General features: G+C 37.1%; 1 protein-coding gene across 2 annotated transcripts in view; it reads left to right on the top strand.

Moving 5' to 3' along the window:
• LRP2 (LDL receptor related protein 2) overlaps nucleotides 1-27,963 on the top strand; it is a 123,740-nt gene that overhangs the window by 11,800 nt on the left and 83,977 nt on the right. For both annotated transcript variants that reach the window (XM_061452900.1, XM_061452890.1), the window contains exons 2-12: nucleotides 7,375-7,482; nucleotides 9,631-9,753; nucleotides 12,111-12,227; nucleotides 17,738-17,848; nucleotides 17,972-18,085; nucleotides 18,275-18,391; nucleotides 19,230-19,373; nucleotides 20,726-20,845; nucleotides 23,086-23,214; nucleotides 24,902-25,071; nucleotides 27,239-27,462. In XM_061452900.1, the coding sequence (XP_061308884.1) occupies nucleotides 7,375-7,482; nucleotides 9,631-9,753; nucleotides 12,111-12,227; nucleotides 17,738-17,848; nucleotides 17,972-18,085; nucleotides 18,275-18,391; nucleotides 19,230-19,373; nucleotides 20,726-20,845; nucleotides 23,086-23,214; nucleotides 24,902-25,071; nucleotides 27,239-27,462 (1,477 nt within the window). The remainder of the gene's footprint in view (nucleotides 1-7,374; nucleotides 7,483-9,630; nucleotides 9,754-12,110; nucleotides 12,228-17,737; nucleotides 17,849-17,971; nucleotides 18,086-18,274; nucleotides 18,392-19,229; nucleotides 19,374-20,725; nucleotides 20,846-23,085; nucleotides 23,215-24,901; nucleotides 25,072-27,238; nucleotides 27,463-27,963) is intronic.

Here is a 27,963-nt window from a genome sequence, read left to right as displayed (position 1 = left end):
TGAACCCTTTTTTCTTTGCAGGAAAGCTTTCCTGCTTAGTTTCAGTAGATTAAAATCCTGAGTTTGTTTAATTCTTGGATTTATGTTGAGGCATTAGTAGAAATGAATCTATAGTCCTTTTATAATTGTATTAACTGAGAACAAATAGTTTAACATACAATATACTAATTTTAATATGTTCAAAAAACATTTTGCATGTGAGTATTATTAAAACCAGATTTGATGCTTTAGTTTTAACAATGGTTTTGGTTGACAAGCGTCTGCATATGCAGGAGCGTGCACACACAAATCACAGAATATAATACATATTTTGCTGTCTCTGGACTTCCTTAACTACTTGGCAAGTGGTTTTGAAAGAGAAACAATAAAAACCTGCTGTTGCTGCAGTGAAACATGATATTTCTAAGTCTATTTTGAAAGGCAAAGTTTTCACTTTTGTTCTTGAATTTTAAGGTGCTATTTATTAAAAATCAGTGTGTAATATAAAATGTAGCATTGGGTTCTAGTCTGACAGGCAAGATCCATTTATTACAGATTCTGATACCCATCATTCCAATGAACTCAGAATGTGGTTTACTCAGTTTCCTCTTCTGTGAGTATGGAATATCTAGCTCCTTAATCTGAGAAATAGACTCTGCATATATGGGTAGACTTACAGAAAGAAACAAATAATTAAACTTAAGTTTACCTTCTGTTTTCATTCCTCTCACCTTCCTGGTATCAGTTTTATTTATAATCCAATAATATAGGGAGTTCTACATGTGAGTGGATTTTTAGGGAGAAGGTGTAGAAGTATCATTTTTCTGCTGTTTGGGTGAGTAAAAGCTATTTTATTATCAATAGGTTTCTGCTATTTTTTGAGGAAGTTGTGCAAGTGGGACTTGGGAACCAAATCTCTTAGTCCACTTTGTGTCAACGGAGAACTAGATCTGTTGCTTCAAGTTTAGTCCTTTATCATTTCCACATACCCCCACAGTGAAATAATCTGAAATAATCTGTATCATCTGTGTACCAGAAAGTTTTCTAAAATGCCCATATCTTAGCTTGGAGGCTAGGGGGTGCATAATAAAACAATCAAATTAAGTAAATGAGGCACTTCTGCACACACATCTCATTATGTTGTTGGCATTCAGATGAATAATTGAATTTAAAAACAGAGTAGACAATTTTTGTGAAGAGTAGTGCATTGATTACATTAAACACACTAGAGTTAGAGGTGGAGTCTCTGGCTAGGAGCCCTTCCAACACCAATTGATAAAGGCTTCCTGTGGAGGCCCCTCCATAGGAAGGATCAAGGTGCATGTTGTTTCTTGTGCTGCCTAATAATTATACCAGCAAAACTGAGTTTGCCTCTCATGTACTGTGACTTCCTGGAGTGCTACTGGAGAAACAGTAGCACTCCAGATTTTGCGTTGCAAAAAAAAGGGGCCATTTAGCCTTTGCTTGTTGACATTGGGCCACCCAGGTGAGTTCAAGCACCTATCATCATTTATCCTGTAAACTGTCTAGGATGTGACCCTTCTTTTTGTTAAGCGTTTGTACAGTGCAAGGTGCAAAGAGTCCTTGATCAACTACTGAGTCTATAGAAGCTATTTTACTAATAATCTCGTTATAATATCTAATTGGATGTTAATTCAGTAAAAGAAATCCTGTGCTTCCTATTCATATTGTAACTCTCTCTTGCTCTTCTGCTTCAGATTGTCCCTTGACTAGTCTCCTGTCTACCTGTCAGCCTGTATACAGAGATCTTTTGGTCATGTGAAGTGGGTGCAGACTCACATTCGTATTGCCTTTTTGTTGATATTGTCATTTTGTTCATATTGTCAGATTTCTCCAATATAATCTGGTTTAGAGACATGTAGGTACAAAAGATGTTCTGTGTTGCAATGTCTTGAAAGCTGAAAATAAACCTTGTACAGCTTTCTGTAATACCTTTAAATGCTTATGTGGTCGGTGTTTTTTTCATCTGAACAGTTTGTATTAAATATAAAGGAGTTTTCACAGTGTAGAAGTACTGAAAGTTAAATATTGATATATGAAATCTATCATAATTATATCAGACCATTTTTCTTTACGTTTACCTATTGTAATTGCTAGCAGAATGCTACTTTTCAATATCACAGCACATTTTACAATAATAAGCAAAGGTTTTTCCTGAGCTATGGATTTTACTTCTTTCCTCATTAGTGTGGGGGAACAGAGATGGAATTTCCAGAGTTTTAGCTTCCCCTCCCTGAGCATTCCAAAACCTCAGGCTGTTTGATATGCAATTAAGCTAGGCAAAAATCTGACAGCAAAGTGTATGGAAGGTGATTCTCCAGGCACCTGCAGTGCCACTGGAGTGGGCTGTTCTGTCTGGGGGTGAATGGGAAAAAAAGTACCCTGTCAGAAGGCAGAAAGGAAGAAAAGAGAGCTTATTGCTTGGTTTTCTTTTTGTAAAATGTATGTGGAAGACATTTGTAATGTACAGCTTGTTTGCACTTATTTGTTGAAAAGCTGCAGATGTATTAAAGGTGGAACTGTTCAGTTGGAAAAATATTACCTTGAAGAATGTTACTCTTTTAAATACAAAAAAATCCATTGAGAGAGAAGACTCTTGAAGTGTCAAGTGAGTGTAAGTTTCATTTCTGAGTGGACAGTTTGAAAGTGGTACAACCTACCCTGGGCTTAACATGTTCTTCATTACTTTAAATCTTTCATTCGGGCTTAATTGGTAAAGAGGTGTTAGCAGTTCTCAAAGGTATTGTGGGCATGAGTAAGAAAGAAGAAATAAGGGGTTTTGGTCTGTTCTTTATAGTCAGAATCTCACGGTGCCTTTAATCTCTGGATCACAAATGTAATTCAAAAGATTTGTAGTCAAAGTTAGAAAAGTATGAGAGACTTCAAGGTTGAATGGGCAGGTAGAAAATTTATTAAAAGAATTGGAAAAGACTAGAACTGTTCAAAGAAGAGCTGAAAGGAGTCTGGAGTAATGCAGAGTGGCAGAGAGTGGGGCAGTATAGGTTTCCATTATAAAGTGAAGGTAACATTCTGATTTTAACGCAAGAGGATTTTATTTAAGCTTTAGGTCTCAATCTCAATATTTCTACACAAACATATTGGGGCAAATGAAGCACAGGAGAGTTTGAGAGCCTGTAATAGGCTGCCTTCCTATTGAAGGCTGTAACCCTATGGGTGCAACCATTGTGCTGTGAAATGCCTGAAGCTATTAACCTCTCTCTCTTCTGCTGGAGTTCCATATGACCTAATGTGACATTGAGTAACATTCATTAGTGCTGTGAAGGTTGACTACTATCCTCTAGTGGCAGTGGGATTTGCTGTTAGCAAGGGTTTAGCTTCATTCCTCTTCAGGCAACACTTGCTGGGCAAAACTTGTCTTGAAGAATCTGAGCTAATTGTATTGAATAGTGCTTGTATCACATTATTTCCATTGGTAAGAGATACATTTATTTTTAATAAATTAAAAGCCACCCAAATGATTCTATGATTCAAATGTGTTTTTTTTGATTAGTATTTTGTTCAGTCTTTGGTCTGACAAAATCATTATTATGTTGATTTATTCCAGTGGAAAATGACTACATGGCATAATCTTTGTGCAATTAGCTTACCCAGAGCCAGTAACATTAACCGCCTTCTTTTTTCAGAGCAAATTGTGAACCTAAAACATCCACTCAGGAATCTTTTACAAGAGAATCCCAGATGCAGAGGACCACATGAAGTCTAGTGACAAAGTTAGCATAAAGCTCAGACATAGGAAATATATCAAGAAGTTTAGAAGCAATGCTTTGTGCTCTGCTTTTCCAGTGATGCTTCTGGTCTTTGGTTTGCATTTTTCAGAACTAAACTGGTTTATATTAAAGACGATACCATTCATTTGTTTTTACCTTGGTGTTTTCCTTAATATTAGGCAGTTAAAACAGACCTTACCTTTCAAAAATATTTTTGTTAGTACCCAGAGATGCTTCTTTATATATATTCTGGTGTGATTCTTAAGGACTGCCATGCATACTTCAGTCTGTATTTTAGTAATGCTTTAATCACAGTCAGAAGACAAAAACTGAATTATAGTTCGAGTAGAGCAACACCAAAAATTTGATCATTTCTGAATTTTGAACTTTCAAAAATCACCTAGATTATTTTATATTAGCAAATTTTAAGCATGACAGTGAAGACTAATTATTTTACTGCTCGTTTTTAAACTCCGTGGTTATTTTGTCCAGGATTCCTGCTAACAGGATTCTGCTTGCCTGAAAGAGGTGTCTGGTTTTATCAGCATCTGTCAGAGTAAACCAGAATTTCTATGGAAATTAGCTCATTAGTATTAATTTTGTCTGCCTTGACATAAAAAAAAAAAATCTTATTGAAAGCAAAACCTTCCATAAAATTATTAATGACTAATCATATTGAGACTTCAGATAATGGCAATAAACAAGTGGATACCCCTTGTCTTCTGACAGTCTGCCTTCTTGCTGAAACCCAGGTGCTGCAGGCTCACATTGCATAGCATGTATCAATGGAAATAGTCCTTTTGGTCTCCATATGTTTCCTCTATGGAACATTACTGATCAGTGTGTGTAATGCCTGCAGCATTTTTACTTAATACTATTTAAAATTTCTAACTAAATTCATAGTAACTAAATCACAGATCTTCAAGGTAGTTTCCCGTACTTGGTTTTAGCAGAAGTTTTGAGAAAACGGTCTCTGTAGGTGTCCGTATTAACAAACCTGGTTATTGCTGACATGATTATTTTTCTGTCATTCTGGATATTTCTCTTGGGTATTCATAGCAGTAATCTTGTAATCATGCATTTTCCCCCTGATTGCTTTCTTCTTTATCAAACTTAAAATTGGGTTTGTTCCCAGTTGAAACACAAGCTTTTTTGAACCTTTGTGAGAAGTGCCTTTGATACTGCATGCCACTTTTACTTCTTCCATATTACTTATTTTCAAGGGTTGTCTTTTGAATGAATTAGCATCATTATCTGCTATGTAATTTTCTTTGTTCTAAAGATAATATAAAACAGTGGTAAGTGAAGTATCAGTCTTTTTTTTCTTTTAGGTGTTTCAGAGCTCTTTGGCTTCAGTTATAAGTAAGCATGGAGGATAATATTTGAAAAGCCTAATGACGTAATTGAATTACAATAGGTCTGCTGAAGAACTGTATAAATGGACATCGATACAGTGCTTACTGTACGTAGGTGTGAGCAACTTAAACTGTAATTCTGCAAAGTATTACAGAGTGTAGGAGAACTGCATGGTTTGCAGGTTTTCTGTTAACATCCAGTTACCATTTCTCATGCTGTACAAAAGCTATGTTTATAATGCTTTCTAAAAAGTTTATCAGTGTTATCTCCTCATTTTTATCACTATAAGGGTATGTTTAACTATAGCAACTTAATACAAGATAGGAAAAATAAATTAGCAGTGGCATATAGTGCTTGACAGCTTTTTTACCTAGTTACTATTTAGAAATAATATACAAATTGCTCATATTGCTTGCTTATAAGCATATTTCATTAGAAATTATTCTAATCATGTGGATGCAGATTTAATCCTGAATTGTAACTTCTTTTTAAGTAGCTAGCTATGAATATTCCGATGGTTTTGAATATCAGTAACATAGTAAATATAAAAGCAGATTTAGTATTTGCTTTGCATAGAAATTCCAATTGATACACAGTGGTTTGTGTGTCGTGTTTGTTAGAGCTTTTGCTACTAATCTCATATGGAAATGTTGCTTTGTAGGGCAAAATTCAGCAAGAGGGCCTGGGATTCCAGAGTGAACTTGTACATTCCTTCAGGGCATTTTTGCAAGGGAGGTTGTTGTGTTTTAAAGGTAGTTGATAAGAGACCTGCACCACCAACCCCAGACCTGCACCACCAACCACCATCATGCATTAGTCTATAGAAGGTATTTGGGTGAACATACTCCTGTACCACTCCGTACCACCATTTATCCAAGTAAAATTTTTGACCATTTGCAGGATACATTATAAATCAGGATGTCACTACCAGACAATCAGATTTGAACATTCCTTGCATAAAGTAGCTTGCCTATATCCCTTAGGAATACATCACTTAACTGTGTTTATGTGACAGTGTTGATATGCCTGGTTTTACATGAAAGTTAGGGTAACATGTTATTTATGTCATCATGAATTCAAAAAGTAGGTGGTTGTGCTTTATGAATACTGAGGTTATCTTCTCTGGACAAATCACTCAGAATAATTGAAAGATGTTTTATCATATGGCTATTAATTAAATCAGGAAACAGGATTTTTTTTTTTCCCTTCAGATTTGTGCTTTACTACTACCTCAGGTATTTTTGTTCAGTTTTCCATTCTCTGAGGTGCTGACAACAGATTAACATGAAACAGAACTCTGTTGAACCTAATTATGTTATAGCTCATTGTTTTGGGGACCTATAAAACTGCTCACTCTCTTTTTATGAGGCTGTAGTCAATGAAAGGCCATAAACAGTGCATTTTCTCTTTCCTATGGGACTGGAGATTTCATTAGTCGACTCTAATAAAGGCCTGATCCAGCTGCATTTACACCTGGAAATGAATGATTCTTTATCAGGTCTTAATCCTTAGTAGGTTAAGCAGGAGGGAATGACAGCAGGATAGCTTTTGATCAGCCATAAATGTCTGAGAGCTTAATTTCTTTTAAAATTATTTGCTATTCAAATGTTGACTGAAGACATGCTTTCCTATACTTCAGAGGAAAGATTTCAAATATTGGGGCATTATTAAAAACCAAAACAAAGCTGAGGTCTCTCTATACTTTCAGGTGGTCACTGCTGAAACAAAATTTCCACTTCAGCTAAGGGGATTATTATTATTTTTTTAAATCCTTAGGGACTCTGGGGAGGACTAATGTTCAGCATGTTTAGCCCTTAAAAGTAATGAGGAAAATGATGCCCTACCTTTAGTTAAGTCTATACTGCTTGTGAATTTAAAATTGATACATTTTTGCTAAATAAGTTTCTGTAGTACAGGTGCTACTCTGAGACTTGTTTAGATTATTTTTCCTGTGTTTTTTTCTTTATAGTGTTTGTTTTGTTTGTTTATATAATATACAAATATTAAAAGAATGTGAATTTTGTAGGAATTTGACTGAAAAATGCCCTGTAAGGTTGAGAGCTAGTTTTTCTTTTTTGTTTGTTTTGGTTGACTGGGTGCTTAGAGATCATTTATACATATATGTATATGTATACACACTTAGTTATATTTTTGTATTATCATGATACTTTCTGTCATTTTCATGTTGTAAAGTGATTGATAGATAGCAGTCGTTTGACAGGAATGCACTGCACTGTCTGGTTTTATGTGCTGATAATGCTAACCTACTTGTTTCTCTGCTTTACCACAGGATGTGAGCGGGGGCAGTTTCGATGTGGAAATGGACGCTGTATTCCTGCAGATTGGAGGTGCGATGGGGCTAGAGACTGCTCGGATGATACAGATGAAGCTGGTTGTCGTAAGTAAAACAACTATAGAGCAACTTTTTGGTAATATAAAAAATATTGAGATCCCAGTGTGCTCAACTGTACTTGTGGTACAGGATGAATATTGGAAGGGGAGAAAACTCCTAGTTGTCCCCAGAAGACTGCAGAATCTGCTGAAGAGTTGTATTTCTTGAGTCCATTGGCTTAGGTAGTCTGCAAATCAAGTAGTGCTCCACTTCTAACATGACTTAGTCTTCTCTTAAAAATCTGAGTTTCTTTTGATGACTGTTTTCTAAGTAGATGTAGAGAGCTATTGTATTATATCATTGCAGTAGTCCTGAATGTTAGATGTACATACAGCTACCATCAGCATCAGTTGAGCTATAAATTTTTGATCTTTCAGGCCCTAGACAATAACCTGTACCTACTGCACCTTAGGTGGAGCCTTGGTTAATTGTCTAGAGTTGGTCATGTTGCCCTTCGTGCCAGCAATTCAGGGACAACAGTTGTATACAGATGGGCTGTTATATCAGTGTAGAAAGAGTCTCTCAAGCTGAATGTTAAAAGGTTCTGAAAATGAAGAAATGGCCTTAACAGTCTGTTTTCAGGAACTCACGTGCATTTCACCTTCTCGGTTCTAGTGGTTTTTAAGGTTTCGTGGGCTGGTGCAGTTATGAGCCCACTTATAGGTTAGGTCAGTTTTTGCCCTTCAGCTGATAACTGAGAAAGACTGATTTATGTTGGATCTTCTCACGCTGTACTGTTCTATTGCTTCTTGACCCGTATAATAATTGGAGGTCATTCACACAGCTTGGCAGTCTGGTTTGCTGTTTAGTGCTTTAGTTAACTCCAAAACCCATTGCAGTTCTTGATGAAGAATGCTTTAAACTGGAAAAACAAAATGGTGGTCTCTTATAGCCTGTTATTTCAATTAGTTCTGAACTGCAACTGGAAAGAAGTGGTTGGGCTTTGAACAAGGAGTGGGTAAAATTCATGTTGACTTTGTGAAAGATAAAAAAATAAAAAGAACCAACATTTACTACAGTCGTCATAGTTCTAAGCATGAAGTTGAGTTGTTCTTGTTTTCATACATATGATAAACTAGGAAGATGAAAATTAAATTTCTTCAGTTAACTGCTTTTAAAAACAGCATGTTAATGTGTGATAGGTACTGGGACATGTAAGCGTCTAGGAAAATAGTTTTAAAATGTTTGAAACTGGCCTAAGGATTAAAATTTTATTATAATGTTATTCTTTGAGTCTTACAACAGGAATCAAAGAAAATATGCATGAAGTGCATTGTCTGTAGCATGTGATCAGTTTTATCCCTCTAATTACTTTACTTCTAATGTAATTTTGTACCTCTCAACTCTAAATCTACAGAGTGATTTACATTTCTCCCTTGATGCTTTATTTGCATTGTTAGCTGTGCTTGCATATCATCCCATGAGCACAAGTGTTTCTAGTTGATTTTGCAATACTGCAACAACATAATCCTGAGAAAAAAAGAGGGCGAAGACCAGAGTCCTATCTACTGGACTGTGTTGTACTAGTGACTCTTCCCAGGAGTATTAACTAGGGACAGAATCAGCAGTAATACAATTTCAAACATTATCTTTCTCTCTAATAGCTCTCTGTTGTTTGGCTATTTGAAAAGTACAGAGTGGAGCTGGGCCAACAACATTCAGGTTCTGACCTGGCCCTCACTTTCATCTCATGAATTCATGGAGAAGAGTCATGAGCTTGTTTTGAAAGACCTTCTTCCCACCAGGGATAGAGCATCTGAGGTAGATTGAGAGCAATTGAACAGACCCCTTTGAAACTAGGGAAGCTAATGTTGACTCCATGTGTAACAGGCTGTGCCATAAGAGGGCAATTCAGAGCCTTAAGCTTTTCCTGTAACCTGCCTTCAAGAGGAGCTTGTGTTTCCATGGGAGAACACAAAACTGAAAATTCATATTCACTAGTCTAAATTTTGCCTTTGAGCACCCTTCTGCTGGCCCACTTTGCCTTCCTTGCTCTGTCCATTTTCTTTGGTTTGTCAAATGCCTCCTTAGTGGAAATTACAGCCAAGTGGCACTTGAACCTTAAGTCTTTTGCCTTATTTAATTGTTTTCTTTGAAAGTGCTTTCCCAGATGTCTGTGAAATTATGTTTTTTTTTTTTCATTGCTTACACTAGCACAACCTACCTGTGAGGGAAATCAGTTTCAGTGTCTCACTGATGGCGAATGTATCCCACACTCATGGGTTTGCGATGATGAGGAAGACTGTGAAGATGGCTCAGATGAGCATCAACAATGTCGTAAGTATTTCAGTTCTAATGTTATATCAGCTTTGTGAAATAAGGTATTTCACATAGCAGCATATTGAGGACATACAGAAACAAACTTGATTTAGGTACAGCTTTTACTAGAAGAGTCTCTTTAGTTTCAAGAAATAAAATAATCTGAAATAGATAAAATACAGAAGGTGTGTTCAAAAAGACATCTCTAGGTCTTGAAATCTGAAAATTACCAATGTTTCAGTTAATTAAAAAGAGAAAAAAAGGAGAAAAATATACAGTGATAATAGTTTTATAGTTGATATGAAATTTAGTAGTTCAAAAAAATCAGAAATCTGTATGTATTTAAAAAAGGAGGAAATATCAGTCAGTTGAAGTAAACATTGCTGAAGATTCTTGTACCATCTTAAGTGATGCTATTTATTGGCGTTATTATTTAAAATGGCCAGAGTTGTTCTATCTCATGTTCAGACAGGAAGAATATAAAAAGTCCTGGTATGGGATGAGAGTCGAGTCTTTCATTATGATTTGGACAGCTTAAATTTAGGAACTAATTTGTATTAGTATTTCAATTTATTATGCTATATATTATTCTCAAGTGAACTGCTGTTTTAAACTAGTGTTTAATGTTATCTGTATATTTTAGAGCAAAGAAATCATTTAGCAGCCTAACTGCCATAGCCCTAGGCTCTTTCTTATTTCAGTATTGATAGCAAGATAAATATTGATAATAATAAAATATGTTACTCTGATTTTTGAATTTTGTAACTAAGCAGTTTAAGGACTGCATACAGTTAAGTACATGATGAACAGGGGACTGAGGTGATTATCACACCAAATTACATTCTCCGTGTTCTTGCATAAAATAGGAAGAACAAGTGTAGTGTTCTGAGGAACTTTTTTCCTGCTACTTCTGGTGTTAGAAGTTACTTTAATGATGAGGATAAGATTAATTTATGTTCCTTTTGATTCTATATATCATTTTTTGATAACTTTTTTAAACTGAACAGCTCTGGAGCTACTCACTAACCCCCTTGATTCTGAGGAGGTTCACAGGTATGAGTTTTGGAAGAATTTTGCTCACAGACTTGGTTTTCACTTTTATCTCTTGATATGTGTTCCCACTGAATGGAAAAAATGGAACTAAAGTTGACTGCTTTTTGTTCCACTCTTCCTCTGAGAAGATGCAGTGCAACTGCTGGTTATGTTTTAACTAAGGTAACTGTAGATAGAAAATGCAAAATGAGCAACAACTCTGAGTTGACTTTTTAACTGGGTCACTGTAACATCATTTTCCATATACTGGTTAATCTTGAGTGTTAGTAACTACAGAATGGCACTGCTGCTGTTTTAGAGCCATGTCCTGGTATTTGTCCTTATTCTTCTAAAGAGACTCCATCTTTTTGCTTGGGAACCCTGGAAAAGTTTTTCCTTCCTGAAACATTAAACATTTTTCCTGAGGAGAATGGCTGACAGCTCTGGGAGTCACACATGCAGAATTAAAACGTATTTGTTTCACATTACTGCCTTCCTCTTGTTTTAACTCATGACACCAGTATCCCAGTAGTCGATCATGCTTTGAAAACACTGCTGACAGAAGGAGGAATGGAGAGCCCCCGTAAAACAGCAGACTTGATGCCAGTGTATAGACTGGGATGGTGATGAGATATAACATGAGTTTGAAAGAAACAAATGTGCAGGTGGCAGAAGGGAGGAAAAGTTAGCAGTCATTTTGCCCTTCAGCTGTATCTTCTCAGATTCAATTAATTTCCCTAGAACAGAGAATTGAATTTAGCTGTAGTAAAATCAAAGTGGAATTGAACAGTTTTATGTGGTTGCTTTTTACTGACACAGCTGTCATGAGAAGAGATATAATTATTCTTCATCCTCTAGTACTTAGGAATGTAAAATAAACCTGACTGTTGAGGCCCGTGCTGTATTAGAAAGCAGTGCTTTACATCTAGTTCTGATGTGTTTACATCGTGGCATTCTAGTTGACCAAATAATGGAGTTACTGGATGATTTTTATGTAGTAAGTAGAATAATAGAGAAAACTTTAAAACTGTGAGAATTAGTAACTTAATCTTTTAGCCAGAACAATTACAAGGAGGTAATTTTTAACCTAGAGGTTAACCCCTTCAGTGGAGAAAAGCAGTGACCTTGCAGGCTACAGAAGGCCTCATGGAACTATGTTATCTGCCATGTGTTTGTCAAGTGCTCTTTAATCTCTTTGAGTACACAGAAGTACAGGGGAAGAAAGTCTTGTGCTAGCATTTGTGAGAAGGATGGAGTAGTTAAAGAGGAAGAAGTGATAATATTGTTCTGCATTAAAAATCTTGGTTGACGGGAAAGATTGATTGAGTGCCTGTTTCTTGCAGCGGGAAGGACATGCTCAAGTCAGCAGTTCACATGTTCAAATGGACAGTGTATCCCAAGTGCATATTGGTGCGATCGAGTGAAGGACTGCACTGATGGAACAGATGAAAGAGTCTGCCGTGAGTCTTAACTCTTAGCACTAGATCTAGTTTCATCTCATCTCTCTGTGGCATTTTATTAAATTTGTAAGATTAAAGAGCTTGTTGATGGACAGGATGACCACAATATGCTGCTTGTTATGAGAGTTTCATTTCAGATTCTTTTGTGTATTAGAGCTGATGTCCTGATACAGATCCATTATTGGAGAACTCAAATGCAAACTGCTGCCATAGGACCAGGGCTTCTTGTCTGTCACTGTCTGAAGGATAATGAATATTGTATTGGAAAAAAACAGCCATGTTAAAATGGCTTAAAGCCTAGGGAGTCTCAGACCTAACTTTGCCCAATTTTTTCGTATCCTTTTTGCATGCTTCTTATGAAATCAGTGATAAGTATAACCTGCATAGAAAAGCAGAATTTGAGCCCAAATCACTTCTTTGAGTAACTTTGACCCTTTCAAAAGCATTTGGATTCTAGACTGCAGTTTGTTGTGGAGATGAAGCAACACTGGGTGATATTGTATTCAGAGAAGCTGTTTATATTGTGCCAACAAAATGAAGATGGACAAGTAGTTTTTTTTCAGCCTAATTTCCACAGAGTTGAGGCTGACTGACTGACTGGTGGCAGCCTCCCTAGATCCTGGCCTAGGTTGAATACTGATGGAAAGGACAGCTGGCTACAGAATGGAGGCCGGATTTTTCAGAGATGTTTTTGCCTAATACCTATACAGCAGTGTGTAACATCATGCCTGTTCATAGTTAGTATTAAGAGAAAGCTTTACATCTCATGAGTGACACATAACATATGAGCTGTTGGAACTTAGGGTGCCTTTAGGAAAAAGACATAACTGTAAACTTTACTCAGAACTAGACTTTGGGTGGACAGTAGGGGAAGAAGTCAGCATGCTAAGTGTCATGGGTAAAGAAGCAAGCAAGAAAACATTGTTAATGGCTGTGTTTAGAGGAAAAAAGGGCACATGCACATGCTCTGTAAAAAGAAAACCAGCATACTACATGGTCAGCCAGCTGTTAGTGTATTTTATCCCTGACTTACAAGTGCCTAAAATGTACACTCTGTAGGTGATTTAGAACTATTTGGTACTCTGGAATAGATGGTTGCTTAGACAACCAGCTTGGAACTTTTCCATGAGATAGACCCACAGCCAGTTTTAAGGTCACCAACACAAATGGCTAAAAGCCAGGATCCAAAATATCCCATACCATTGCTGGAAGAATATCTTCTGTAGCTTGGCTTTGTTTTCTCTTACAGTTTAGAGAAATGAAAGAGGTTGGTAACTTAATTTAGGAAATCCACAGCACATAAAAAAATCCTGGAGAAAAGATACTTGTTAAAAAAAATACATTATTCATGAATTAAAAAAGAGGAACTTCTCAGAACCTCTGAGAGCACTCTGTGAGTAGTCACTGAAGACAGTGTAGAACAGCCAGATAAAATGGTGTGGTCATCATAATGCAGTGAACCTGTGCACAGTGGGAGTGGAGTCCTAAGGACAATACTCACAATTCTTTTTTTCAGCCTAGAAGCTGCTGTGATGTTTGAAAATGGAAGTGCTCATTTTATTTCATGTTTAACATTCTCAACTAAGTAAATGAAAAAGGCAGTTTGGAAAGGGGCCTCTAGATATCTTAACAGTAGCGCTTTACTGCTGTGTGGGAAACCCAATCAGTGCTGCGTCAGCCAGTAGGCCCCATGACTGTTGTGAAGGCAGCATATTTAGCCCCAGGGGGAGAGACTGCCTCGTATCATTCAACAACCTCTACTCTGGTTTATTAGAATATGTGTTGACAGTCCTTCTAAGACAGAAGAATGACTGTGACTTCGAATATTGAAAGGAGGAGTGTTTGACTAGTTTAAAGAAATGTGATGGTGCTGAAGACAAGAGAATAGAGGAAAACGTAATGACAAGACCCTTTCAGACAGGCTGGTTAATTTTAGTTCCTCTCGGTCTTTGCAAGGTGTAGAGCTTTAAAACAGAAGTCATAAGATACAATTAATAATTTGGGGATTTTATGTTTAACTACACAGTAGGGCTTAATGTAAATCTTAAAATTTACTGAAGCAGATTCAAATATTTGCTTTGAATATTCATTTTTCCACTATTCCATCCATTTCCTTTTCCACACTATCTGATATAAACAAATACAAGAGGAATATAACTATTTTGGCCTTTTCCTTTGTCATTAATTTCCCACTATTTAATTTACACTAAAAGGTTTCAAAAAGAGAAAATGAAACATCCATGAATAATGAAAGAAAAAAGCTATTTAGAATGGATTCTGTTATTTCACGAAGCAAAACAAAATACAAACTAAGCATGTCTGTTTACTTATGCCTTGTGCTCACTGATCTGTCTGGAAGTAGATTTAGATTGCAAAGAAGTTAAAGTTTTGTTACTGAATAAGTTACATTATTTAAGAAACTAGGCAAATGCACAATGTCAATGATATGAAGTAACTCAGCAATTACACATGTAAAAAAACAGAACAAAGGAATTCAAAGTCTTAGTCCATTTTACTGCTAATGGGATTAACCGCAAGAGAAAACTACCCATGCAGAGGCTAAGATAAACATCAGAACAATGTTTCAGCTGCAGGTCACATAATTAGTGCATTGAAGCTGCTTTAATTTAATAAAATTATGGTTTTTTAAATTTTCTTTGAATATATATATAATTTTCCTCCACCTTTTTTAGTAAGCAGCAGCTAGCAAATACCTTCATTTTAAAACTTTAGAAATGAAGAATGAAACACAATTTATTTGGGGTAGCAAGTACATTTTGGGAGTAAGCAGCCAATACTGGTTCCATTTTTCTGTGCCACATACTTTGCTTCTTTCAGTTAAGGGTAGAATTCTCTCTCCTGCCTCAGCTTCATTGAAAACTGAAAATCCCAACCATTTTGGTTTGCTGTGACTGACAGAATAACCTTCCTCATACATTTCTGCAGCTAAACACTGCGCTGAGGCCATCAGAGATAAAGGGGAAGTGTTTTGAAGATGTGTTGTTTGGGGCTGATAGGCTGAGTGCAGACCCAGAAACTCTGTATTTTTTATTCTAATTTTTGTGTTGAGTTGCTGCCATGGGTCAACTGCCTAACCTGTTAATGCCTGCCTCCTGTTTGCCTATGCTAAATAGCCGCTGTGGTCAGGAAGTGAGCAGCCAGGTCTGGGATGAATCTGTGGAGATCAGGGTGAAAGTGAACAAAGATTAAGAACTGGAGAGATCACAAGGGATATAGTCCAAGAAGGAAGAAAATGCTTGTGGTCAGAGGTTGATGTTCTTGATGTTGAGCAAATTGCATGTAACAGCTGCAGGACCGCAGAAGTTCTGGAGGAAATACCTCTACCAGGGAGAGTTTAAAGCAGGGAAGAGGCAAAACTGGAGCAAAGTAAGGAAGGCAGCCAAAGATTAGAGTGGCAGGGATCAAAATCAGGAATTAAGGCCAGGAATGAAGGTATGGTTAGTCTCCCAGCTCTCAACTCATCTCTGCTATGAACACTACCTGATAAACATGTAGCTCATAGGACCCTGAGTCTTGAGACTCCTAGTATCTCTGATAGGCTATAAGCTGACTCATGGCAGTGAGTCAAAGGGTTTTAATTAATTCTATTTTGCAAAAAGTTTTGAAATGTTGCTGCAGTAAAGGAATGACACTTGGAAGCAGGAAATTGCCCATTTTAGTTTCTCCTTCTTGTAACTTGGTTTAGGGATACACAAAGTTACACTTGCTGACTGTGTGACATAAATCGGTGCTGCTGAATCAAATACCAGTTGCAACTGTTTCCTGTTACTGGTTGTTGTTTTTTTTTGTATGGATTTATTTTCAGCTTGCAGAACTGAAGTGTTAGAGAGCAAAATAGTGTGGGCCTAACGATTCCTGTGACATAGCTTTCAAGCATCTTCCACATGTGTACATTGAAACATGCCATTTAAATGTGTTTCCAGCTGTTGCCCCAAAATAGTTTGGGTTACAATGAGCAAGGTGCCTTATATGTCATTTGTGCTGGTGTTTGCCAATTGTTTATATTTTGCAACTGAAGTGCGGGCATGCCACAGGGAAGACAGTTTGTGGAGAAGTATTTCAGCGAAGAAGAAGAGATGCCTGTGAAGAAGGGGAGAGAAAGAAGAGCTCCCTCTCAGCATTGGAATGAGTGGACATGGATTTCCCTTTGTTTGCACAAAACTTGTATTATCTTCTAAGAACTGTGATCACTAGGAAGAGATCTTTTCAGTTTCCTGTAATTAGCCAAACACTCTTGGGAGGAAAAGATAAAGGAAACAATGCTCATGTTAGAGGCTCTTCACAATTAAAAGCAAGATGAAAGAAAAGTGTTCGTATTTTTCTGTCCCTTCTCTTTTCTCTCTTAATCCCACGTTCAGTCTTATACTATCTCCTTTCTCTCTTTCCTCTTCCACAGCTGTATTCTTAGATGCAAGCTACCTGCCTTGTCCTTTTAGTTCAGAATCTTATCCTTACTTTTTAGTTTTTTCCAATTCATTTGTCACTGACCCATTAAATCCAAAACATTTCCAAGTCCCTGAAAGAGATCCCTTACTTGGGTTTTTATATAGCTCCTGGACACTCACAGAGCATTAATGCTTTTTCCACTTGCCCCCTAGAACAAAGACAGTATGATCAGCTCCTCTGATCACTATTAGCTCTTGCATAGCTGTAGATTTTTATACCCAAATGCTTTGCTCTGGGATCAGGTGTGTACAGAGAAATTTAACACATGCACATGCTTAATTTGTTGGATAGTTCCATTGAACTCACTGATTGCTTTATGCATAAGTGTTTACAGGATTGTTTCTGAGTTGTTTAAAATAATCCCTTGTGTTGGTCTGTAAGTCATTTACATAAGTAGAACAGCCAGACACTGAAAAATCTCTCATTCTGCAGGATCTTTTGTTTTAGGAAGTGGGAAACTTGTAATAAAACCCAAAGATGCTGAAGTCGATCATAGCCCTGAAAGTTTAACATCCTTGGCTTAATTAGAACAAAACCCTAAAACTGTGAAGTTTCTGAGTTTGAGAATACACACCTAAGAGGACATAGGAACTGTAAATTTCAGGAACTTTTTAACTACCTAAGTACTTTTAAGATCAATAAAGTATAAAACTGAGGAACAAGTAGGTAAAATAAACGTTCACTACTTGCTCTCCTGTCTTGCATTGTTTTCTATCATATTGTAAACTGTTTGGGCTGCAGATCTTTTCGGGGTATGAGAGGGGTATTTTCCCCTTTTTTCTTGTGAGGTTTTGTAGCATCTATGAAAAGCATATACATGACATAATAACCTAATTATAACATAATACGTGTTGGAGGAGACAGTGTAGTGATTGTTTGTCAATAGTAGTCAGTAAATAGATTTTGTCAGTAGTAGTATGGGAAGATGTGTTCCTTTTTTGTCTTCCTATAGATCAAGATATTTTGTTGACACTGCATATGTATGACTCATTATAAGCTGTAGTCTAACGTTCTTGCTAATACTGAAGGATTTCTTATTGTAGATTATCCAAGATGTGAACAGTTGTTGTGTGCAAATGGAGCATGTTTCAATGCAAGCCAGCGATGTGATGGCAGAGTTGATTGCAGAGATTCTTCTGATGAAGCTAACTGCAGTAAGTTCCATATGCAAACTGATCCCAAATAGATATGCTTTATAGACCCACTGTTAGAATTCAAGATTGATGTTTTCTGACAGATTTTTTGTGTGTGCCTTTCTGTGCTATAATCTCTTTCAGCGCATGGATGCAGCAGTACACAATTTCAGTGTGCTAACGGAGAATGTATCCCACGAGCCTTTATCTGTGACCATGATGATGACTGCGGAGATAGGAGTGATGAAAACTCTTGCAGTATGATTTTTGGTTTTTTTTTACTCTTTTTAACTGTTTTACTAAGAACTGGTTCAAGCAGATGGCAGGAAGTAGACTGCTTAGCTATACAGCCATCGAAAGATACTCACTACTTTGTGACACAATGTTGCTATTTCTGACCTTTTAGTCACTTAGAGCAATTTGATTTTCTGGTGTTTCTTTCCATAGCTTATGCAACTTGCAGAGGCAACTTCTTCACTTGCCCAAGTGGCCGTTGCATTCATCAGAGCTGGATATGTGATGGAGATGATGATTGTGAAGATAATGAAGATGAAAGAGGATGTGGTATATAATAATGCTAACTTCTAATGGTGACATTTTCAGAGAAAGACCTCACTAAGTACTTTTATGGAGTTTTGACCAATCAAGATGTTCTGAATCCATTTTAATTCTGGGAAAAACCTTAGAATTCCATCTTTACCAGTTTCTGGGTTTTGTTTTGGTTTTTTTTTAAACTTACGCAGTATTTTTTATTGTTGTGTGTATGAGAGCTATTGAGTTGGTGTTGTGATACTAAGTATGCTGCAAAATAAGTAGTATATAGCAACATATGTTTTTCTTTTACATTTTCTCTTACATTTTTTGTGGTTTTTTGTTCCTGTGGAGATTTTTATGTCATCTGTTAAGAGACATGAAGTTCCTAATAACCAAAATCAGTTGGTTGAAGATGAAAATAACTCAGTTCCTGCCAAGATTTATCATGCAAGAAAGAGAAATTTTAATGAATGAAATCATGGCCTTTTTTCTCTTTCATTGGCCTTTTCTACAATGAGCATTATTCTCTTTATCCAGACAGCCTGTGCGTGTTTTGAAACCACAAAGCCATAGGTCAATTTCTGGTGCACCAGTTTGTCTAAAGCTAAATGGTTTTAGTGTTTCTTACAACACAGAAAACTAGAAAGATTCACGCGTCTCACAAGTATTGTTTGCATTGTACTTAGAAGGCAAAAGAAAGCATAACAAGAAAGTATAGATACTGTTTCTTTCATAGTCTTTCCCAGCTGTATGCAAGAACCAGAAGCTGAATAATGAAGGATAGAGATGCTTTGGAAGCTGTTTGGGAAGAAATTCTAAGTATTATTTGAAACATATTTCTCAGCTATTCTTGTTTTTCTTTCCATAGAAAGTGATCACCATGAATGCTACCCAGGAGAGTGGGCCTGCCCTGGTTCAGGACAGTGCATTCCGATTGGGAAAGTGTGTGATGGGGCTGCAGACTGTCCTGCAGGAGAAGATGAAACTAACATCACTGCAGGCAGGCACTGCAGTACGTATCAGAATCAAAAGTGTACACAGAATAGCAGAAACATCAGCACTGACATCTTTTCACATTCACCTTTTCTCCCCTAAACAACGCTGAAATTTTGGAATCTCACTATTTTTGTTGGTACTCTTTTGACTGGATGGTCTGAAAGAGGCATGTATGCTGCGAGCAGACCATTCCTTTTGTAAATCTGTACATGAAATTTCACAAATGAGGATTTTTATCTCACTCTCCATATCCTAAAATGTGTTCAAGAAGGCGGGGAAAGGTGTGCTATATAGAAAATTTTTGTTTAAATATCTGTGGTTTTCACTTTTTAAAAGTAAGGAGGAATGTTGTATACTGGTCAGACCACAGGACTGAATTCTATCCTGAGCCTTGGCTAAGTCATTTTTGCATTTCACCTGGGATATCTGGTTCTCCATTTAGTTGTATACTGGATTTCCTCTGTTGGTGGCAATGAGCATGCATAGTTCCTGTTAATTTCACTCTTATGAACACTGATTCCTTCTGAGAATCAGGACCATGGTATTTTACATTTTTAATGTCCAGCAAGAGGAAAATTCCTATTAATAAAATCCTACATTTTGGAATAGGAGGACAGAAAAAAAAAATAGGAAATTACACTTCACTGTAAAAAAGCATCTCTTGCTTTGCTGAGTGGTTTAGTAGTAACATCAGATATCAGCTGCAAAGGAAAGCATTTAACAGAAGAAGCTGAGGAAAAGGAGGTGCAAGTCAGCAAGCGCTTTACCATCATAATTTGATCACCTATCACTGAACTTCTTATTGAGTAGTAGTAAAAGGAAAGGGAGAAGTGGTGAAAGAAAAAAGAGAAGAAAAGAATAAAGACAACCCAACCAATATACTCTAATATGTTGGAGTTATATATATACTCTTCTTAATATAATGTAGTAGAATTTTTTCTTCATGAAAGAGTAAATGTTGAGGTTAAATGCCAACAGATAGAGGTTGAGGATGTGTTGTTCACAAGCAGGTTTGGTGGAACCAGAGAAAGGTATGGTGTATTGCAGGTGGCTTCCTCTGTGCAGCTTTTTACATGGTGCTTACTAGTGATGGTTCATATAAGACTGATGCTTGTCCTTCAGCTCTGTTCTGAAAACCTGTTATGCATAGTAGCTTATATTCTGTCTTCCATTTCCTTGCCTGCATGTATGTAAGTGTATGTGATTTCATGGAATTTGAGACATACTTTCTTGTGCATGTATGTTTTAAGAAGCTGTTCTTGAAATTATAGACACTGCTTAGAAAAGACACTAGCTTTGTAAATGTTAGGCAAAAAGCTGTTCTACTGGTAATATGTGTATTTCTGAACTATTTTATTTCCTTTCCAGACATATCACACTGTGCTGCTCTGAGTTGCCAGTATCGCTGTCATTCTTCTCCGTCAGGAGGGATGTGTTATTGCCCTGCAGGATATACAATAAGTAACAATGACAGTCGTACTTGTATTGGTAAGTGAAGTACAGTGATATCTAGTAGATACCTTTTACCTTTTCACATTTCATTGGGAAAGTTTGGATTCCAGGAAGTAAGTTCCAAATGGGTGGATGGCAAAAAAGAGTCAGCAAAAGAATAAAAATCTAAGAAGTACAGGGACAGCATGGTAACACAGAAACAAGCTAGAGAGATATCCTAAAGATCTCTTCCAGTAAGACCATTAAAGACATAATCAGAGCATGATTATGTTTAAAAATATTTACTCTTGGATCGCTGTTTTATTATCAATGTTTTTTACAGGTCTTTTAGTGGTTACATGGGAAGAGTTTATTTCTGCTCCAGGGATGTGTGGTGTTGTATGCCTGGAAAAGCTGTTACAGATATTGAAGTGTCTGATGTGTTCTGAAACTGCCTATATATAAAGACAGTAGAATGTTGTACTTTAAAAATGAAAAGGGTCTTTTGTATTTGCACTATGGAATAGCTGTATCACCTATAGGATTTCAATATATGCATTATTTACATGAAAATGAAGACTACTTGCAAGAATGTAAAGGTAACAGGTATTTTGGTGTTGCATTTCTATTCTGTAGCTGCTATAACTTCATAGAGCAAACCCATGGTAGTACAAATGATTTATCTTGGTAACTGTAAATAGAGTAACTTCAGAACCATAAAAATTAGCACTGCCTAATAAAAGAAATTGGATAAACATCTGTTGCGGGTTTTCAACCCAAGCTGTGGTGTTTCTGCTAGTAAAAGTATTCCAGGGTGCTCAGCCTCTAATGAGTCTTTTTGGAATACTGTGTGACTTAGGACTGTATTTGGGAAATACATAAAGGACACTTGCAAGCCTGGTGCATTCTCAGTGAGTCTTCTATTGTTCTTTCACTGCCTTGTAGACCTAGCAATCTCATTCTGGCTTGTAAATCTGAGCGAATGTGTTTTGGTTTGCCAAGATTTAGGCATATATCTTTAGTGGGAGCAAAACTTGTCATGGAGGAGTGGCTCCCAGTCAGTAGTGTGTAATTCCAGATCTCAGTTTGAATCAATGCTCTTGGTTTAAGGCCAGGAGAATGAAACTATAGTATTAGCAGAGTGTATTACTTTTTGAAACTATAATGTTTTCAATTTGTCTTCTTTTGCTTATGGCTCACTATATAGTGAAGGTTTTTAACACACATGGAAGCCAGAAAGCCTCTGAGGCTTTTTCAGTACAAAAATGTGCTACCTAGGAAATATTTCAATTTCACATATGTGTTAATAAATGTTTGACAACAGAAGTTCCAGTAGGAAGAATATTTGAGATCTCATTTTCTACTTTATTGGCTTAACAGTAGAATAACCAGTTTCCAGCAGTGTAATGTATGGATTCTACTCAGATTTTCATGTGAAAGTGGTCAAACTTGTGATGTCAAAACCATGTATTAGTGGTATCAGAAATCTCCTGGGTTTTAAATATCTGCAGATAGGATGAAACATCAGAAAGTGTTCAGATCTGGTTGTTCTGGGCTTTTTTATTTATTTATTTATTTTTAAGAGAAAATCAGAACTTTAAAAAATCTCTGTTTGTAAAGGTGACTAGTTAAATATTTCACGACTTTGAAATTAAAGATTCTGCAGCAACCCTGAAAGTTCCTTGTAGGGCATATCTGTGAGAACTTGCTGGGTTGTCTTAGCTACCTAGATGGTATTTTGCATGCCAGAATGAACCTCTTTGTACTTTTTGATGGCTGGTTCTGGGGCACAGCCAGCTTTTAATTGGAAGTCAGACACCTGTTAGCATGGTACCAAGTTTGAGCTAATAAACACTGCCTTTTAGCAGAACTGATTAACTTGAGTACTGCACTAACATAGAGCTAGCTAGGGCTTTCCTTCAGAGTGGGCTTAAATCTATGTGAGTGTTTGTGTGCATTAATGTTCAGATCTGTTGCTGGAAGAGTACTGCATAGACATATTCTTTTTTGTGGAAAGTAGACTATGACACTCCTTCCAGTGATTTTTCCTCTTCTCCTGACAGGTGTGGGTTTTTTTGCTGGTGGAAAGATGGGGATGGGGTGGGGAGGGTGTGGGTTGTTTTCTTGGCAGCAAACATCAATTGTTTTGTTATTCAGAAAAAGAAGATGGAAACATTTGTGGAAAAAACACATGAAACCTCTTTTCCCATGCCATAGTATTGCAAACAGATATAAAGAAAGCAGATATCACTTTTATACAAAGCATTGTTTCTAAATATGCATTGCTCACTTCACAGATTTTGATGACTGCAAAATGTGGGGTGTTTGTGACCAGCTGTGTGAAGATCGTGTGGGACATCACCAGTGCCACTGTGTGGAAGGTTATTTCCTAGAGCATCATCGATATTGTCGGGCTAACACTTCAGGTTAGTGTGCAGCAGCACAAGTCTCTTGTAGTTGTTGGACTAATAGATCTAGATAAAATGGGGCAGTTTGCATGGCTATGCTGTACAGTTGTGTTTGATTTGAACTTGACTCTGGCCTTAAGGACTTCAGGTTAGGCTGGCATTCAAAACATCAGCAAAGATCAAGAGACTGTGCATCTGCTGGCACGTGTAGGCTGATGGAGCTCACTGCCTCATCAGGGCTGCTTCTCCTCAAACAGTGAATTTCTTCTGGGCTCCAGTGCTTTCTTATAATCCCTGACTTCCACAGAGTTGGAAGGTCATTGCCAGAGCCTTCCTTAATAGACGAAATCTTGCTTCTGTGGATGGCAGTTTCCTTACTTGCTGTCTGTGGAACTCGGTGGGAACAAGAAATCAGGAAGCCTCGCTTTTTCTAGAATGACTGTGCCATGCCTGAAGATGGCTTTGCTGAATGGTGAGCTCAGACACTTGTCTGTGAGAGACACATGTTTCTGGCTTCTAGTGTCCCAGAGTCTGAACTTTGTAGGAATGCTTGCCTCACACAGAATGTGGTTCCCTGTCAACTGTAGGCAGCTGCTCCTGGTTGTTCACCTCCTGCTCTGTTCTGAAAGCAGGCCATGGGAAGCCCTTCTTTGTGGAGACGTGATGGCCTAACGCACTTTTGTGTGAGGCAGGTGTTACTGCCTGTAGGAACTCAGTGGGAACTGGAGTCCCTGCTTGGCATAGCTGATCAGCAGTCTTTCTTCTTAGGAAAGCATGAACTGCCTAGTTCCCTCCCCCTTCCTTCTTTCCTCAGTCATGTCTGAAGAGCAGTCATCATCTTGCAGTTTTCTAAGTTTGTCCTCAAGAAATAGGGATTATTTTTCTTTTTTAGCTAATGAAATATACTTGACTGTACTAAGGGAAAGATTGCCTGTTTCCAGAAAAAGTCTGTATCTTTCACAAGAAGCTTTCTATTCAAATTAGTGTGACTTTTCAGCCAGTGAGTCATTTGCAAAGTATTGATTTTCTATCTGATTAATGGGGAATTTCATATCTGCTCTGTTTCCCAGGATTCATTTCTGCTTTAACTGGGAAAGATTTTATGTATAGGGTGAATAGGTTTTGAACTGAAGTATATTCTTGTCAGACTTACACCGAGTCTTTCAACAGGCATCTGCTTTGAAAGTGAACTTCTGTCAGAGACTTGCTGGAATCTCTTTTCTGTTGTAAGATACAGCAAAGATTTTCTGATGAGAGAATTAAGAAGGTGGCTAGGATAGAGCAGCACATGGAAAGCTAAGAAACATGGTCTGCCTCCTAGAATCAAGGAATATCTGAATCTCATGGGGCAGAAAAATCTTAAAGTTTATACTTCGATTAAGGAGCTAAAGCAAAGAAATAGAAGATCAGTAATAGCCTTGTAGAGTTTAGATGCACAGGGGTTTTGTAAAAGTTTTACCTGGTAGGGCTTTAAATACTTGAAATACTTTTAAGTACTCCTGCCTGCTTTGCTCCAGGTCTAGAAATCAAAGGCAAATCAAAACAAGTTAGCACTCATACAGAAACATTTATACAGACTGTAGTCTAAGCATCTACTAAAACCTTTGTGTCTGGTGTGTAGGAACCAGCATGTGTATATTTCAATGCCCCTTTGCAAAATAGCTTGCCTGCAGAGTAGTCATACATTTGTTACCCCTGCTTTCAGCTGGTGTTGCATCAATTATTTTTTCCAATGGCCGCGATTTACTGATTGGAGATCTTCATGGCAGAAGTTTTCGTACTTTGGTGCAGTCACAGAATCGTGGGGTTGCAGTTGGAGTGGACTTTCACTTTTACCTGCGCAGAATCTTTTGGACTGATACAGTGCAAGATAAGGTAGGTAGACATTTCAAGAAGAATATGTTGTTCTGTATGTGGAAGTAGAAAACTGCAAGAGGCAGAATGTGTTGATAGGCCTTCCTTTTTGAGAGCAGAAACTGGCCGTATTTTTGTTTTCTAAAAAAAAGCTCCTTGAAATGTTTTATGTTAATGACTGCATTTTTCAAGCTATACTATTACATGTGACATATTAAACAAAGAATCCTATTATATGGGAATGTCTTGAGCAACTTTTAATTTTGCTCGAGATGGAGTCCAAAAAACTAATTAAGAGAAATAGTAGACATTCTTTCAAAAGTGAACAATTTTTTCTTGGTAATTTTTTGAAACATGATCGTTTAAAATGTAAAAGCTGTGTTCCTTCCAAGATGATAAAGATCAGATGTCTTCATATACTTCAAATGGCACTGTAATTAACTTGGATAACAAATATTGACAGTATTTTGTGTAATGAGCCAATATTCTGTTACCTTTATTTTTTTTTTTTAAAGTAAATATTTTAGCTTCAAGATGCAGAAAATAGAGTAATTTTAAAAAGCAGTCTGGAGACCCTTGTGAAAGTTGGACTTTACCTTGTTCTTTATTCTGTTAGCATAACTTATCATTTTACCTGGACCAGTTTTGTTTCACAAAAACTCCACAATCTTCATCTCTACGTTGATTGTCGTGTAGAGCGGAGGAGAGTCCATGGCCTGCCTTCTGTTGACACTACTGCTGCATCAATATGGTGTCACTGTCCTTATTCTGAACCTACACATAAACTGTTGTTTCTACTACAGTGCCATGTTGCTTCTGTTGGGAAGCATACTGCATGGCTACCAAGTAGGATGGGTTCTGTGTGCACAATTTTTGACTTGTTCACAATTCTGGCATTCTTATTTTCACTGCTGTGGGTTCCCATTACTACAATTGCATTGACAATGGTTGAAGCAATTCAGGGTCAAATCTGAACTTTGATGAGACCAAAGATTTATGCTGTCTCTGTAAAATGTATAAACAGATGATAATAAGGTTTTTTTCATTGCAAATCCCAGATGTCCAGAACTACCTTTTTATCTGCTCCAATATAGTTAAATCCTAATTAACTAATCTAATTAAGTCCCAGCTCAAATACCCAGATTAAAACAGTGACATTATGAATGTTCTTATGTAGTGCATATTTCCACCTGATGTCTTAAAATAAAAATTAGAGGATGTGTTTTAGTTGTCCCTTTTGTTTTTAAGATTAAGATATAAACTAAACTAGAGAATTGTAGGTTGTGTTCTGTGTCATCATTATCTCATTTAGTGTACTGTCTGATAACCTAATGCCCATAAGCTCTTCCATCAGCAAGGTTTCCAAAGAACAGAATAGACAGTTAGATGATTTGCTTGATTATTGTTACCTGGACATGAAGAATATTTAAAATGATACAACTATTTCATCTGTTAATTTTCTTGCTTTTATTTCCTTGTGGTAATCTGTATTTTCATTTAAACACATTTGAAACCTCATGTTGTTGCTCCAAAAGGGATGATTCCTAGCTTTTTGTATTACCCATTTTTATGATCACAACTGTACCTATGGAATTGCCGTGCTTATGCTGTTTGCCTCAGGTACCTCTGAGCTTGCTTGTAAGATAACAAAACTATTTCTTCTTAAGCATGATGCTGTTTAAAATTAGCCTTAAATAGAGAAGACCAGAGTCAATGCTGAGCTTTCTCCTTTCTGTCAGGATGGAGAGGATTCCCTTTCTTCACTCAGCAATTTTCCCTTAGTGTGGTTGGTGCAGTAAGAGCTCCCCCTCTTGTTTCTAGTCACTGATGAGAGCTTTGCTAAAGCATGTTCATTTGTTTTCAATTAATGATAATTTCTAGATTCCAGAAAAGCAGATACACTTTCCCCATCTGTTTCAGTGCATGGTTTTGCACAAGGCTGTTTTAGTGTGTTACCATGTCCATTTTGCAGAAACAGTAGTTGAAGGCAAGCCTCCTGTGTTTTTTGCATTGTTTTCCAAAGTTTTGCAGAAAACCCTAAGCTAAGCAATAGCTTAGTGGGTGACGTGGTTTTATCTAGTGGCCGATTGTGGATCTGTGCTCAGTGTGATAACAGAGGACAAGTGCCGTGTGTGTTGTGATTAACAAAACATCATGTGGGCACTGACAATATTTGTATTGTTTTCAGGTTTTTTCTATTAATATTGATGGCTCTGATTTCCAAGAAGTTTTAAATGTTTCAGTTGACACACCTGAAAATCTAGCAGTGGATTGGGTTACCAATAAACTATATGTGGTCGAGACCAGTGTGAACAGAATAGATATGGTTAATTTGGATGGAACAAACCGTGTGACACTTATTGCTGAAAATCTTGGAAATCCTAGAGGAATAGCACTGGATCCAACAGTTGGGTAAGTTATATATGTCAGGTAATGGTCAAAGCTGTCAGAAATTCCTTTATTCCCATGCAAAAGGAGAAGAACTAAGAGATACCCGGGTTTCTAAAATTCATTTTAGATATGTTTTAAATGTTTGCAATCTGTTGTAATCTATTTTACACCTTAAATTGTTATAGGAGGGCTGACACTGCTTTTATTCCCAGTGTGTGGAATCTGTTTTATGGCTGGAGTTGTATGTTCATGAGCAGCTCTAAAAACAAAGGAACAGTGGAATTGGCCTGCAGAAGAGTTGAAGTTGTACTGAAGAACATCTGTTTTGATACTGCTATTTGAAATAAAGTGGTGGAGTGTAGCCAGGGAAGCTAGTGCCTCCCAGCCCAACAGGCTTTAAAAATGTATGCGAGCCATGAAAAATTGGATCCTCAGAGAATGGGAAGAGGAATTCCATGCAACTTGTAGTGATGGATGCTGCTTTCATGATGCATCTATTTGTCACTGATTTATTTCTGGCAG

The sequence above is a fragment of the Pezoporus flaviventris genome, unplaced genomic scaffold (assembly GCF_033815535.1).
Source record: "Pezoporus flaviventris isolate CSIRO_AGI_PZ_B2104156 unplaced genomic scaffold, CSIRO_AGI_Pfla_v1 ptg000001l, whole genome shotgun sequence".
NCBI classification, from domain to species: Eukaryota; Metazoa; Chordata; class Aves; order Psittaciformes; family Psittacidae; genus Pezoporus; species Pezoporus flaviventris.
Note: the sequence above shows the minus strand (reverse complement) of the source record. Positions and strands in the feature narration are given on the sequence as shown.